Source organism: Onychostoma macrolepis, chromosome 17 (assembly GCF_012432095.1).
Source record: "Onychostoma macrolepis isolate SWU-2019 chromosome 17, ASM1243209v1, whole genome shotgun sequence".
NCBI lineage: Eukaryota > Metazoa > Chordata > Actinopteri > Cypriniformes > Cyprinidae > Onychostoma > Onychostoma macrolepis.
Genome location: NC_081171.1, coordinates 16,449,359 through 16,462,462, shown reverse-complemented (window position 1 = coordinate 16,462,462; position 13,104 = coordinate 16,449,359). Strand labels below are relative to the sequence as shown.

General features: G+C 37.5%; 1 protein-coding gene across 2 annotated transcripts; it reads left to right on the top strand.

Moving 5' to 3' along the window:
* The first annotated feature begins 552 nt into the window (after positions 1–552).
* foxg1a (forkhead box G1a) lies at positions 553–12,880 on the top strand. 2 transcript variants are annotated; one of them, XM_058748402.1, is made up of 2 exons: positions 553–612; positions 731–2,893. In XM_058748402.1, the coding sequence occupies exon 2, from the start codon at positions 812–814 to the stop codon at positions 2,063–2,065; it is 1,254 nt and encodes a 417-aa protein (XP_058604385.1). In that variant the 5' UTR covers positions 553–612; positions 731–811; the 3' UTR covers positions 2,066–2,893. The 2 variants fall into 2 exon arrangements, with proteins under 2 accessions (XP_058604385.1, XP_058604386.1); XM_058748403.1 differs by lacking the exon at positions 553–612 and adding an exon at positions 12,407–12,880 and having other exon boundaries at positions 693–2,087.
* Positions 12,881–13,104: the final 224 nt, after the last annotated feature.

Sequence of the window (13,104 nt, the reverse complement as noted above, 5' to 3'; positions counted from 1 at the left end):
GTTCAGAATCGTTTAGCTGCATAAACGTGCGACTAAGTAGCTTATATTGCTACATGTAGCTACGGACTTGACACTTTTAAGAAAAACTGTTAAAATGTGATATATAGCCTACGCGAGAACGAATAAGTAGGCTATACACATCATATAAATATAGCCGATCGCCAATATATTATCTGCATTTAATGCAAACGCTACAAGCATACCGTCGCTGTTCAGCGAGTCTTATCAATTAATGTTATACCTATGTGCTGTAGCTTCATGTGTATTAAAAGCCATGAATTTCCGATACAGGAAGTAGTACCTGTTTTTTGTGGCTACCTTTGAGTCCCTTTTGTTTTTCCCCCTGCGGTATGAAAACAAATTGAGGACGCATGGATATGTTGAAACAGCACTCTACAATTATCAAAAAAAAAAAAAAAAATTGATTGAGGTTATGTGGTCTGTTTTCTTGGTAGGAGTTTGCTGGGGGAAATGAAAGCCATTGTTGACTGGGCATGAGCATTGGTGGATCTTGTGTATCCTTACGCACTGGAACAGGCGCTAAGAACTGCTCAATGATTGGCTGCACGGTTAATACTTATGCTGCTGTGGTTGGCTGCAGTCTCTAAAAAGGTTCAAGCAATTTTTTTACAGCTTAGTGTCTGTGGCTCCGTAATTAATTGTAGCTAGCTGTCTCATATCGACGTGTTTTTAAGGAACATGAAATAGTTGTTGTGTTTTTTAATTAGAGGAGTTGCCAGAGCAAGAGATTTGAAGTCCAACTGCTGCTGCTGCTGCTGCTGCTGGTTGTTGCTACTCTATCTTACTTGTGATGTTGGATATGGGAGAAAGGAAAGAAGTCAAAATGATTCCTAAATCATCGTTCAGTATAAACAGTCTGGTTCCCGAAGCCGTGCAAAGCGACAACCACCACCACCACCACCAACACCAACACCACAGAACGGTGCATGAGGAAGAGGAGAAGACTCCTTTACCTGTCCAAGCGCAGGAGCAAAAGTCGGAGAACACTTGCGCTAAAAGTGACAATTCATCCCACGACTCCTCGTGCACCGACGAGAAGGACAAGCAGGAAGAGAAACGGGACTCGAAGGAGGGCGAAGGAGGCAAAGAAGGCGACAAGAAAAACGGCAAGTACGAGAAACCACCTTTTAGCTACAACGCTTTAATTATGATGGCTATTCGGCAGAGTCCGGAGAAGCGGTTAACCCTTAACGGCATTTACGAGTTCATTATGAAAAATTTCCCGTATTACCGGGAGAACAAACAGGGATGGCAGAATTCCATCAGACACAACCTGAGTTTGAACAAATGTTTTGTCAAAGTGCCCCGGCATTACGATGACCCCGGGAAGGGGAACTACTGGATGCTTGACCCCTCCAGCGACGACGTGTTCATTGGCGGCACGACGGGCAAACTTCGGCGGAGATCGACCACTTCTAGGGCGAAGCTGGCGTTTAAAAGGGGCGCGAGGCTTACTTCCACCGGACTGACATTTATGGATAGAGCTGGCTCTTTATATTGGCCCATGTCGCCGTTCCTCTCGCTCCACCATCCGAGGGCGAGCAGCGCGTTGAGTTACAACGGCACGTCGTCGGCTTACCCTAGTCACCCAATGTCCTATAGCACAATGTTGACTCAAAACAGTTTGGGGAACAATCACTCTTTCCCTGCCTCCAATGGCTTGACTGTTGACAGACTCGTGAATGGAGAGATTCCGTACGCCACACACCACCTCACAGCGGCCGCTTTGGCCGCCTCAGTGCCATGTGGGCTCTCCGTGCCCTGCTCCGGGACGTACTCTTTGAATCCGTGTTCAGTGAACCTACTGGCGGGCCAGACCAGTTATTTCTTCCCCCACGTCCCTCACCCATCCATGACCTCCCAGAGCAGCACGTCCATGAGCTCCCGGGCCGCCTCTTCCTCCTCCCCGCAAACGGCCTCCTCTCTCCCGTGTGACTCCTTAAGGCCTTCCCTACCTAGTTTTTCCTCCGGACTTTCCAGCGGACTTTCTGACTACTTCACACATCAGAATCAAGGGTCAACATCAAATCCACTTATACACTAACTAGCATCCACAGGATCAGACTGTAAGTGAACATTTTACACCAATTTACACTGTAATATATAAATGAAAAAATTAAGGAGAATGAACGGACAATGCAAGCCGAATTCCAGGTATTTTGTATTATTATTATTATTCTGCATTTATTTCTGACTGTATACAAACGTCAAGTGTCGCGGAACTGTTTATTATTCCACTGTCAGCAACGTGCAATGTGACCAGAGTAAAAAAAAAGAAAAAAAAAGGATTAAGCATAGGTTTTTTTTTTTTTTTTTGGAAAGGCAGTATATGATTACTTTAGAATGTTTATTTAAATAGTGGTTGCAGTTTTGTCTAATTTTAAATGTTAAAATATCTAATACGTTACAGAACAACCTCCAGTCATCATGTTTGCAGTATTATCACGTCATGAGCGCACTGGGGTGAGAATTTTCAAAAATTAACACAAAGTTTTATTTCCATTTTTAAATAAATATGTTCTATAAGTGCACAATGCCCGTTCAAATCCGTGGCTCCTTGTTGTTCTGTTCTTTTAATAATACAGACTGAATAATGCATCTATAATGCATTTTATACATATATTAACAATACAGTTTCTTTGTAGACCAAAGAATGGGTATCAATCAGCAAAATATAGTTTTTTTTTTCAGTATTCATAACTTTACAGACAGTTCTGAAGGAGACAGACGTAATGAATGCTTTTAGCTTGTGTTTGCATATTTACTGTATGTGGTCACCACCATGCAGGTCACATTCTTTTTGTAATTAGTGAAATGTCAATACCTGTTGTAATTATAGGTTAACTTTGCGAACGTGTAACCCGTGTTGAGTAAATGCCTCATAAAATATTGAGTGATTGTTTATGTCGTCTTTAAAATTCCATGGTTGTGATTTTGTGGTCTTATGCCCGTGTTTGTCGCTTAAAGTGTTAACCGAACAAAATAAAAAAAAAGTAGGTTAAGTACATTTATTACGAACATTTTGTCTTTTTTTGAAGAGCTAGCATTTATAGTAGCTGTCTGACAAGATAGTGATTAGCATAGTGTGTTTAATAAAACATTTAAGCGACAGTTTGCGGGTATACCTGAAGGCCCCGGCCTGCAATGTGTTACAAACATAAACTTGCAAATTTATTTTAGGAAAGGGGGACGAAAAAATGACACACACACAAAATATTTTGGGATGTTTTACTCTTTTAGCGATAAGATAAAAAAAAGAGCAAACAATGGCAGTCGATATAGACTAGAATATTATTAGGCTATAGCCTATTATTACTATCGTAGGCCTAACAAACCTACCTGAATAGTGTGCCTGAAAATCAAATTCTTCCTATTTCTTGGGTTACTTTATTCTATTTTGTTCTGAAATATTTGTTCTGAAATATTTTGCTGTAGCTTATTACACATTTATTACAAGCGTCTCCTGGTTGTAGAGGCCATACAAAGCAATGCATAACGCCTGATAATCACTGTCAGCTCTTGTTTTTCAGCCAACAATAAGAGTCATTAGTTGCAATAGTACAGAGCAACAACTTAGCTTTCAACACTTGAAGTCCAGTAATTTGTTCATGTTTTTAAAAGAGACATTGTACTAAATGTGCCCAACCGTAATGCAATAACCTCTGTGCTTTATACAATAGACCGGTGGAACTCAATATCTCCTCGCAAGATGTTATCGCTCAAATGTTAAACGGGGTGACCACTCAAAAACAAAAGCAAAAAAGGAGAGGTCAAATTTAGAAGCATAATATTATTATTTTTTTTTCTTAGTAGAAAAATAAATAAATAATAATAAAAAAAATTCCATGTGAAGATAATTTAGCTTGGCGTGTAGGCTACTTGCTGAGATGCAAAATCCTTTTATTTTTAATGTTTCATTTTAAGTGTATCTTCCGCCCTCTCTCTTATTTATACCTGGATATTGGTGCATATATATTTATACAGATGCTAAAGAATTATGAGGATTACGAAATGATTATTTACTGAAATGAAATGTTTCAGCTGAAATTCCATTTTAATGTTTTCATTTTAAATTATTTTAGTATGTTCACACTTTTATTCAGCATTTGTCTGAAGACATACACCTTGTAATAATTACAAAGAGAGTAGGCTAAAGCAGAGCTTGCATGTGGTGGATCTTAAATGATGGTAGCATCACGAACAAAGCATTTTTAGTGGGAATCAATGACAGCAAAATTATGATATTTGAGCGTGATTGTTTGCTCTGAGTTTATTTAATTGGTTTGCATCTGCTTCCGGTCAACAGCGTGAGTTTGCAACCCACAAAGATTAACAACCACTCTACCTGAAGCAGAAACGAGGCCTAGAATCGCACCAGTAATTGAAATCTGCAAGGGAATCATTTTCGGCTCGACGCTATGGACCCATAGTTAAGACGAATCGCTTGTATTGAATTGTACAGACGTTTATGCAGACTTAATGAAGCGATGCACTTGAAATAATAGTTATTTTTCCTTTGTGTCTTTTGACAAGATCTTGTAAGCAGGGTTTAGTCACAGGCTACACACAAAAGGCGTGGTTTCTGCTTATTACCCCGAGGCACAGAGAGACTGTGGGGGGAACTGGGGACAGCACGCAAGCACATCAGCATCCTAATACCGCAGTATCCTGCTAAAAATAAACTATTAAACAAAATAGTAAATATAAAACAACAATATTTTCCCCAATGCACGTGCTTTCGCATATAAATTATACAAGAAATAATTATGTCACTGACCGAATATAAATGACACTGAAATAATTATTTGAGCTCTATGACTAAAACGCTAATGCAGAAGTGCTACCTGCACGATCAAACTATTCCAATAAACTGTCAAATCTGTTATGAATATTGCGACAGCTTGTGCTTAAATATCCCGTTCTGCTATTTGCACATGAAATGAATATATATTTTTTTAAATCATTCCTTGGCGCCTTTGATAGTCTAATTTTGCTGCATGGTAGCCTATTAGTTGTCATATAAAATGTCACTATACAACCCTATGAAGAGGTTTCCTTTCAAGAGTTTTAATGCTTATTCCCTTTCGCCAATTCACAGATAACGGTGTGGTCAAACGAGGCTCTAACGAAGCTGTTCCAACTCTGAACCATTAAAATACTTGTAAAATGCAGAGGACGTTTCCTCTCTTCAAGTAATATGAGCTAGACGAGCCAGGCAGAGTGAGGGCGCTAGAATGACGCAGAACTGTAGTGACATTAACTTCATATCTTTGCAAAATACATGGCCTCTCGTAAACTTAGTTTTCCCTGTGGCAAGACGAACTGTAATATCATTTACAAGCTGTGAAAAAAGCCCACAAGAGATAATACAGAAATTTGCCCCAACTAAACAGCCTTCTAATATTTTAACAATTATATGCACAAAACACAAATAAGCTGTGGAATGTTTAACATTATTATTATTATTATTAAATCGATAAATCAGTAACTTTGAAAACCAATCAATTTTAACAAAATATTAATCATAATAAAATCATAATGTGCATAAATAAATTTAAATCACACTTTTGTAAGAACAGTACAAATGTAGGTTATCGTGTCATACAGCTCCATGATTTTTTTTTCTTTTTTTTTCACACACAAAAAAATACATTAATCCTTTAGCAATATAAAACTAGATTTACTTTGCTATTAGATCAAGTAGGCTAATCTTTGTCTTTGAGTCAACATGCTATTTTGGAAGAGGGTTTGTGGTAGCTATATACCGGTCTATATTGTAGTAAAATATTTGCTTAGTGAAAGAAAACATTCGACAGATCGTGAATAATCGTTTTAATGAGTGTGTAAAGCTCCCGACTTAGTGAAGTGAGCTGTCGAGTTAAACAAACAACTTGTATCGTGATGAAATTATATTGTTTAAAAGCAAATGTAATTCTTCTAATTCATGATCTCTCTGGAATTTTGTATACAGAACTCTAGTTATTCCTTTAAAATGATCCTAGTGTTTATAGCTTTTATGACAAGCAGATAATAAAGAAGCTTTTCATATCAAGCAGAGACAGTATCGCAAATTAAAATAGCCTATATATTTTTATAGTTCTTTTGACAAAAATCTCTATCGAATTACTAGTTAAAATACAACATTCAAGCTAATTATCCAATTTGATCTGTTATAATATTATCAGACTGGGGCTTTTTGTGTCTTTTGGCGAAAAAATTGCTACACTCTTGCAAATACGCTAAGTAGGCTAAGGTGTGTCTAGTATTATGAGAAGGGTTACAATCAGAAGAGCAGTATCACTCATTTAAATCCTCCTATGTTTTTGGTCTAAGTTGCAGTCTTGCTTTACTACGGTTTTTAACCACAATGGAGGGCCAAGTCTCCACTGAGAGACTATTTGTGTTCCGGGACGTTAAGCCCAATAAAATAAGCAGCCAAAAATAAGTAAGGTGCATCATATTTAGTCTAAGTCAAAATAAAAAAAGTCAAGCTGTGAAATGTTTCATTTGAATGATTTAATGTTTAAAAAAGTTTTATTTCTAAAGTTGCGCTCTAATGTGTCCCTTGGCCTGTGCGTTCACCCCAGTTCTCCGTTATTTCTACCTCTGTTTCTCCCCACTCCTGTCTCTCTCTCTCTCTCTCTCTCTCTCTCTCTGTCTGTCTATCTCTTAGATTACGCGTGCTAGTGAACATGAAAGCATTTCTCAATTAAAACACTTATAAATTAATAATTTTGCCAATATTTTCTCGCGCAATAGTCGATTGCTATCTCAGCTGATCAGAAATATTGTGTAGGCTATTCACAATGTCAAAATAGTAGCTACTGTAAAAGGGGGAAAATAAAGCTTTCAATTGGAGTATGCGCGGTCATTTCACCGCGGTGTAGACAGCTTTTGGTGACTAATAATTTCTTGTCTGTTAAGATACAATATGTATGTATGTATTTATTTTTTATTTTTTGATTAATTTATTTTTTTTTTCTCTCAGATTTTCTGGTAGCCTATTGCAAAAGTGTTAAAACGCCAAAGGGCATATAGTTACTGTTAAATGTTTCGTATATGCAGTTTTGACTTTGCTGCTGTTTAGCGCCTACATTTGCCCTCGGGGTCTGTCTGTCTGTCTATCTGTCTATATCAAACGAATTATTTGACTATTAATTGTGATAGTCTGAGCTTTAATATCGTTTGTTCTTTTTTATAACAGACCTCAAAGCCATTTTTGGAGAGTTGTGTGACACATAAAAGACATGCGCTAAACCAATATGTTTAGTCTGGTGTATTTAGTCACAAGAAGGAAACACCACCTGGGATGCATGATGTAAGAACATTCATTCAGGCTAATGAACAACAACTATGTATATTAAATAAATTATTATTATTACTTTAAATATTAGACCAATGTTATTTTGCCACTATGGTTTTGTCAGTTTTATTATTTATTATGTAGCCTAAACAAAAGTTTTCTTTAGGTTTAAACGTTACCAACAGGTGCCAAAATTCTTCTTGTTACCTGACATCACTCCTTCAGTTGTAAAGCACTATCTATCAAAAGCAGCCTCGAGACAATGCGTGGAATCACAGCCTTCGTGCTATCAAATTGCAAACTCCCAGTGCGGGTTGGGTGTCCGAAACGGAACCAACAGGCTTACAAAAAGGACTGCTGATTGTAATGAATTCCCACTCGCGCCTCTGAAACGACTGATGGATTAATGCAACAAGCTCTTATTTGTGATGTCACATCGGTGTGAGCTTCTTGTTAAATTAGACATTATTCTCAAAGGTCTTTTTTTCTGTCAACATATAGGCTAGTCCTACTATATGTGTGTCACAGCGTTATGTTGTTGGGTAAATGCTGTTTATTTTAATGCCACACTAACCTTCATAGTCAAAAATGATTTGTAGGCAAAATCATATATATATATTTTTATTTTATTTGATTTATTTTATTATAATTTAGAGATTTCACAAGCGATCCTGATTGTGTAAACAGAGATCCATGGGGTTTAATGAAGCCATTGTAACAAATTGGTCCACTCAATCATATAGTGCCAGTTTCTGTTTAATAATTCTAAAACCTAATGAAATTGTGGAAAACAGATATAGTGAAAATATAAATAGTTAATGGCAATGCACTGCTGGCCAATAATTAAAAACAAAGCAAAACAACAAAAAATAAATAACAAAGCAACAACAACAATAATAATTATAATAATTATAATGATAATAGCCTAATAATATTAATGCAATGGTAGATCGAGGGCCTTGAGGATCTTCAATCCATCTTCAAAATAAGCTAAAATTGGGTCTGACAAAAGCAATGACAATATTAGAAACAAAAGAAAAAAGAAAGAAAAGAAGATTCGTTCGCTGTCAGTTTGGCCAATCGAGCACAGATGCATCTATTGATTCTTTAGACTTCCGCCCTTGCTGGTGGACAACACGCCATGGTGTCTTGAAAGACTAAATCTGAACGCAAAATCTATATCTATACGTATCACAAAAATGTTTTTATTTTTTATTTTTATTTAATCTACATTTAGGCTGTTTTAGACAAACAATGAAGATGCTATGATGGTTATTCAGTGGAGGAGGAGGAGGCCCAGAGGAGGATGGGCCTGGCCTTTAAGACGGTCCCATCATAAACACGCGTAGGTTGATGAAGCCACAAAGCCGTGTCTTGCCTCACTGTTTACAGACAACGTTGACTGTTTCAGTCAATCTATTCCTATACGTTGTTTTTGAATTATTTGGACGAACTGATTCGACCGGTTCCTTCAGGAGAGAATGAAGATATTTTCCCTATTCCGTCTTTTGGGGTGAGGCAGGTTGTCTGTCAGTGAGGTATAGGCGACAGTCTGTCTACAAGCCGTAAGCTGATCTGCAGAGTGCTAGAGGAAAACGGGCAAGATTCCTGGCCTGCAAGCCGAGATATTGATCTACCTCAGCCACCTAAACAAAGCCTCACCTGTTTCCCTTGTCCATACTTTATTTTATGCAGTCTAATGCTTGTTTTGTTTGACATTTCTTTTATTTCCATGGATCCGAACTTTGATACACTTTTGGGAGTACTACATAAACACTGTGTTGTACCTGAACATCCAGATCTCACCAGCAGTATTAGAGACCACCCTTCTCTCCCGGTGCAGAAAATTGCTCCCCGTTGTCTTTACAGTTAGGCCTGAAAATAAAAGTTTTCATTCAGCGGCGCAGTGTCCAATAACATCCAACGTGAGATAAAACTAATTACTCCATTATGCCCCTAGAGTTAATGTTTCATAAATTGGATCCACTAAAAGCTCCTTTATTATTTATCAGGCTTCGCTTTGGGCTGCTTGTTAAACATATCAAGATTACTTTCTGATCTTGTACAACTATTCGTCTGCAATGGTGTCGCACAGATTCATTCATACAGCCCTGCGCCCACCTCTTTTATCAGTGTGCCTTGAACACGGAGCTGCTGACAGACAGCCAACTTAACCAGAGAGGAAAACGGTGCCTCGGCTAATTTAATTCCTTTGTTAATTTCGGATGCAAATGCATGCGGATTTGTTCGAGCCATAATATTTTACAACATGCGCACGAGCTAGAATTTTTCATCAGATTTCATTTGAGCACACGCACGGCTTATAGTCGGAACGAACAGGTGCCAGACCCTTGTGGCACGCGACGCATGCTTTGACATCTTAAGTGATAGTGAAGAAATAATAACATTTGTGTCACACGAGTTACAGAGTGAAATATTGCACATTAAGATATATTTGTCCTTTCTGGTTGTGTTTAATGTAAAATCATAAAGAGTTTACATCCTATTCGAGAAATTACAAAAGTTACGCAGATGGTCACCTTATAAAATAAATGCTGTCTTTGTTGAATATCTTGCATTTCTTTATCTATTTAATGTTAAAAACATTACATTTTACCATTAAACAAACACTAGCAAACTAGCCCGCTGTGTTTTTTCACTTGCTGTCGTTTATCTTAAGTAAACGGTGGCATATGAGATCCTGATTGAATGCTATGCAAAATGTGGTGGCTGTAACACTGCTCTTGATGATCATCCTTACACCTGTGAAATACTATGAATGGACAATACTCTAAATGGTGGCTGTGGCATCGTTCCAAAGATAGCAGATAGATGTGGGTCATCTGTGCCCATCCAGTATCTCATCAGTGCATCGCTTTCTGAGGAGGGGACACTTTTTATAGCCTACTGATAAAAAAATAAAATGAAAAAGAAGCCGACTTTGGCTGCTCAACAAACAAGGCAAACTTCTCTATTGCCAGCCTGCAGGAGATTGTATACAGAAAGATGTGTTAAAATGTCCGATTGTTCGAGGATGTTACAGAGACATGCCCAAAGGATTTGGGCACAAGGACTTGAGATGAGATTGCAAACCAATGGTACTCTAATTTGTGAGGCATTGTTGACTGAGATCAAGGGGGAATTCCGCAGGACGGACTGGGAGGAAAGATGCAGAGATCTGAGGGAGCATGTGTGTCTATATAGGGTAGCTAGCTGAGCACACAGGGCTACCAACTACAAACCGGGGGTCTGTGGGTTTGATTCCCAAATGGGGCACCAAAGAGAATGAATGGGCAACAGAAGGGTCCTAGTGTATAGTACTGCCGTTGTGCACCTGAGCAAAGCACTTAACCCCAAGTTGAGTGCTGCATCATGTTACTCTGGTCCCCTTAACCCCTCCTCCATCCAGGGCACCGCCGCAAAAGAGAAACTGTTCTCTAAGAGTTTTCCCAGGTTAAATAAAGGTATAAGGGGGAAATGGGAGTATTGATATTGTGAGAAAATCTGGCTGTTTGCTTTGAGGTGCAAGAGATATTCTTTTGAAGAAACAATAATGCCAGTATTAAGTGTTGTGAGGCTCTGAAACACCGAGTAAATACGAATTTGTGCTTTTTTCAAAGCTGTACTTCTTTTTAAGTTTAACATTACTCAGTGTACAAGTAAACTGGATCGCGACATATTCAGTTTGAAGATTTATATAAATTAGGTTGTCCAAACGAGAGCGCATGAGTCTGAGCTGTAGAGGCTGGGAGGAAATAAGGGTGTTTAAGGTGCCTCCTATTGACCTCAACTCTGTCCCTCTGATGCTCTGTGCACAAGCCCGTGACACGCTGAATAGTTTTCACTATTCATCCTCGTCAGAGTGACTGCACTTCAAGGAGAACCAGAGGAAGGGAGGGAGACAAAAAAGAAGGAAGACAGAGAGATTAAGTCACACGTATTATTTGGACGTGACTATTATGAAGATTTCGAGAGTGGGATATGGTCATCGACACTGGACACAAATGTGGAATTCAGTATTAGAAAGTAAATCATAGTACTGAATAAATATGAAATTTCTACAGCATGTAACCAGCCATTATCTTTAAGCTATGAAGACTTGCACAAGCTCATTCAGTGATATGCATAAATATCATATAGGCCTGCTGGTTATGGAGATATATTTAAAGTGTGCACTGTGTCAGAAATAGTGAAGAACTTAACTTTATTTGAATTATCATCAGGTTAAATATTTTTGGTCTCCTTGGCAGAAAATTATTGCACATCATCAGATGTCATTATCATCATTAAAATTCGAAATAATGTGATAATAATTCAGCAGTGCAGAAAAACACTGCATTATTTGGCAATAAATATTATTACTAGCTTAAGGTTCACTGAGAGTTATTTTACAATACAAAGCAGACCGTTGAAAATGTTATATGTTGCTTACCGACAGAATTTTTTTTTTTTACATCAAAATAATAAAAAGAAAAGCAAGTGATTAAATTTCCTTTTATTTCTTTTAGTTAAAGAAGAGAATTAAAGTCATAAACTTCTTTAATAATTTAAAAAGTATATAATTTCTTTGATTTATTCATCAATCCAGCGACCGTATGACTCTGAATGTTTTTGTTTTTGATATCTGCATGACTCTGCATCAACTTGTTGCATTATATCTGCTATTGAGAATATAACTTGGATGTCCTATATAATGTCCAATTAAATCAAAATATTTTGTGTATTTAATAAATGCCCAATTTAATTTAAATTCTGTTTTAATTTGTCTATACTTCATGATCTTCATTTTAAAATGTACAGATGTTGAAGATGTTTTGCTCTGCTCACTCTGTTCCTTGCCATTGTCAGTATGCTCTCAGCATCATTTTAGTAGCATATGTTTTTCTTTTCTTTTTTATTATAAGGTAAATTTAGCTATATTACTGTTATCTTGCCTTATGATGAATGATCTGGCATCTGTTAGTGTTACTGTGTCACCATTTCTTTTAGTGCCAAAGAGGCAGGGGGGAGGGGGGATAGAGGGATGTGCATAAATTGAAAAGAGAAATAACAGTCTTAAATTTGTCATTGTCTTCCTCCTAGATGTCTGGCAGTGTGTGCTGCAGTAGCCTGAATCCACCCTGTGATGCGTTACTCACCCATGCTGAGAATGTTTACAGTTGTAATCAAGGTCCATGTAACTTGTTTGTGAAATGTTTTGCCTTTATGTTTTAGAGGTGCTATACAATTTGCAAATAGTAGGGCATGAAGTCACAGTTTGATTAAATTGCTGTCAGTACAAAAAAGAAAACAGAAGCATTGTACAAAACCTAGACTGTTATTTTGCATCCCTTTATAGAAGGAGTTTCAATTTTCTCCCTTTAAACAATCTTATTATTTAAATTAAAATAGAAAAAGAAAAAAAAAGAAGAAGAAACCTTGGCATTGTACAACAATTTGCTTTGCATATGAAGAACTGTATATCTGCTATATTTTACAAGCAATGTTTTGTGACATTTTGTTTGTTGTCAAGACAGTATTCCCCTGTTGCTAATGTTTTTGCTGTAAAGGAGGAAACATGCTGATCTACTGTGACCCAGTAAATTGTTACTTTGGGAGATAAAAACATATCTGTTGTCGTTGATTCCTTTGGGGAGAGAAGCCTTCGCATGACCGCTGAAGCTTCTAGATTTCTGTATTTCCTGAAATGTTTCCCAACATTTGGCCAGTTTGCTGACAGAAATGAGACTGATGCCTAAATAATATCAGATTTGTGTGTGTTTGTGTTTGGCAGCTTGTAA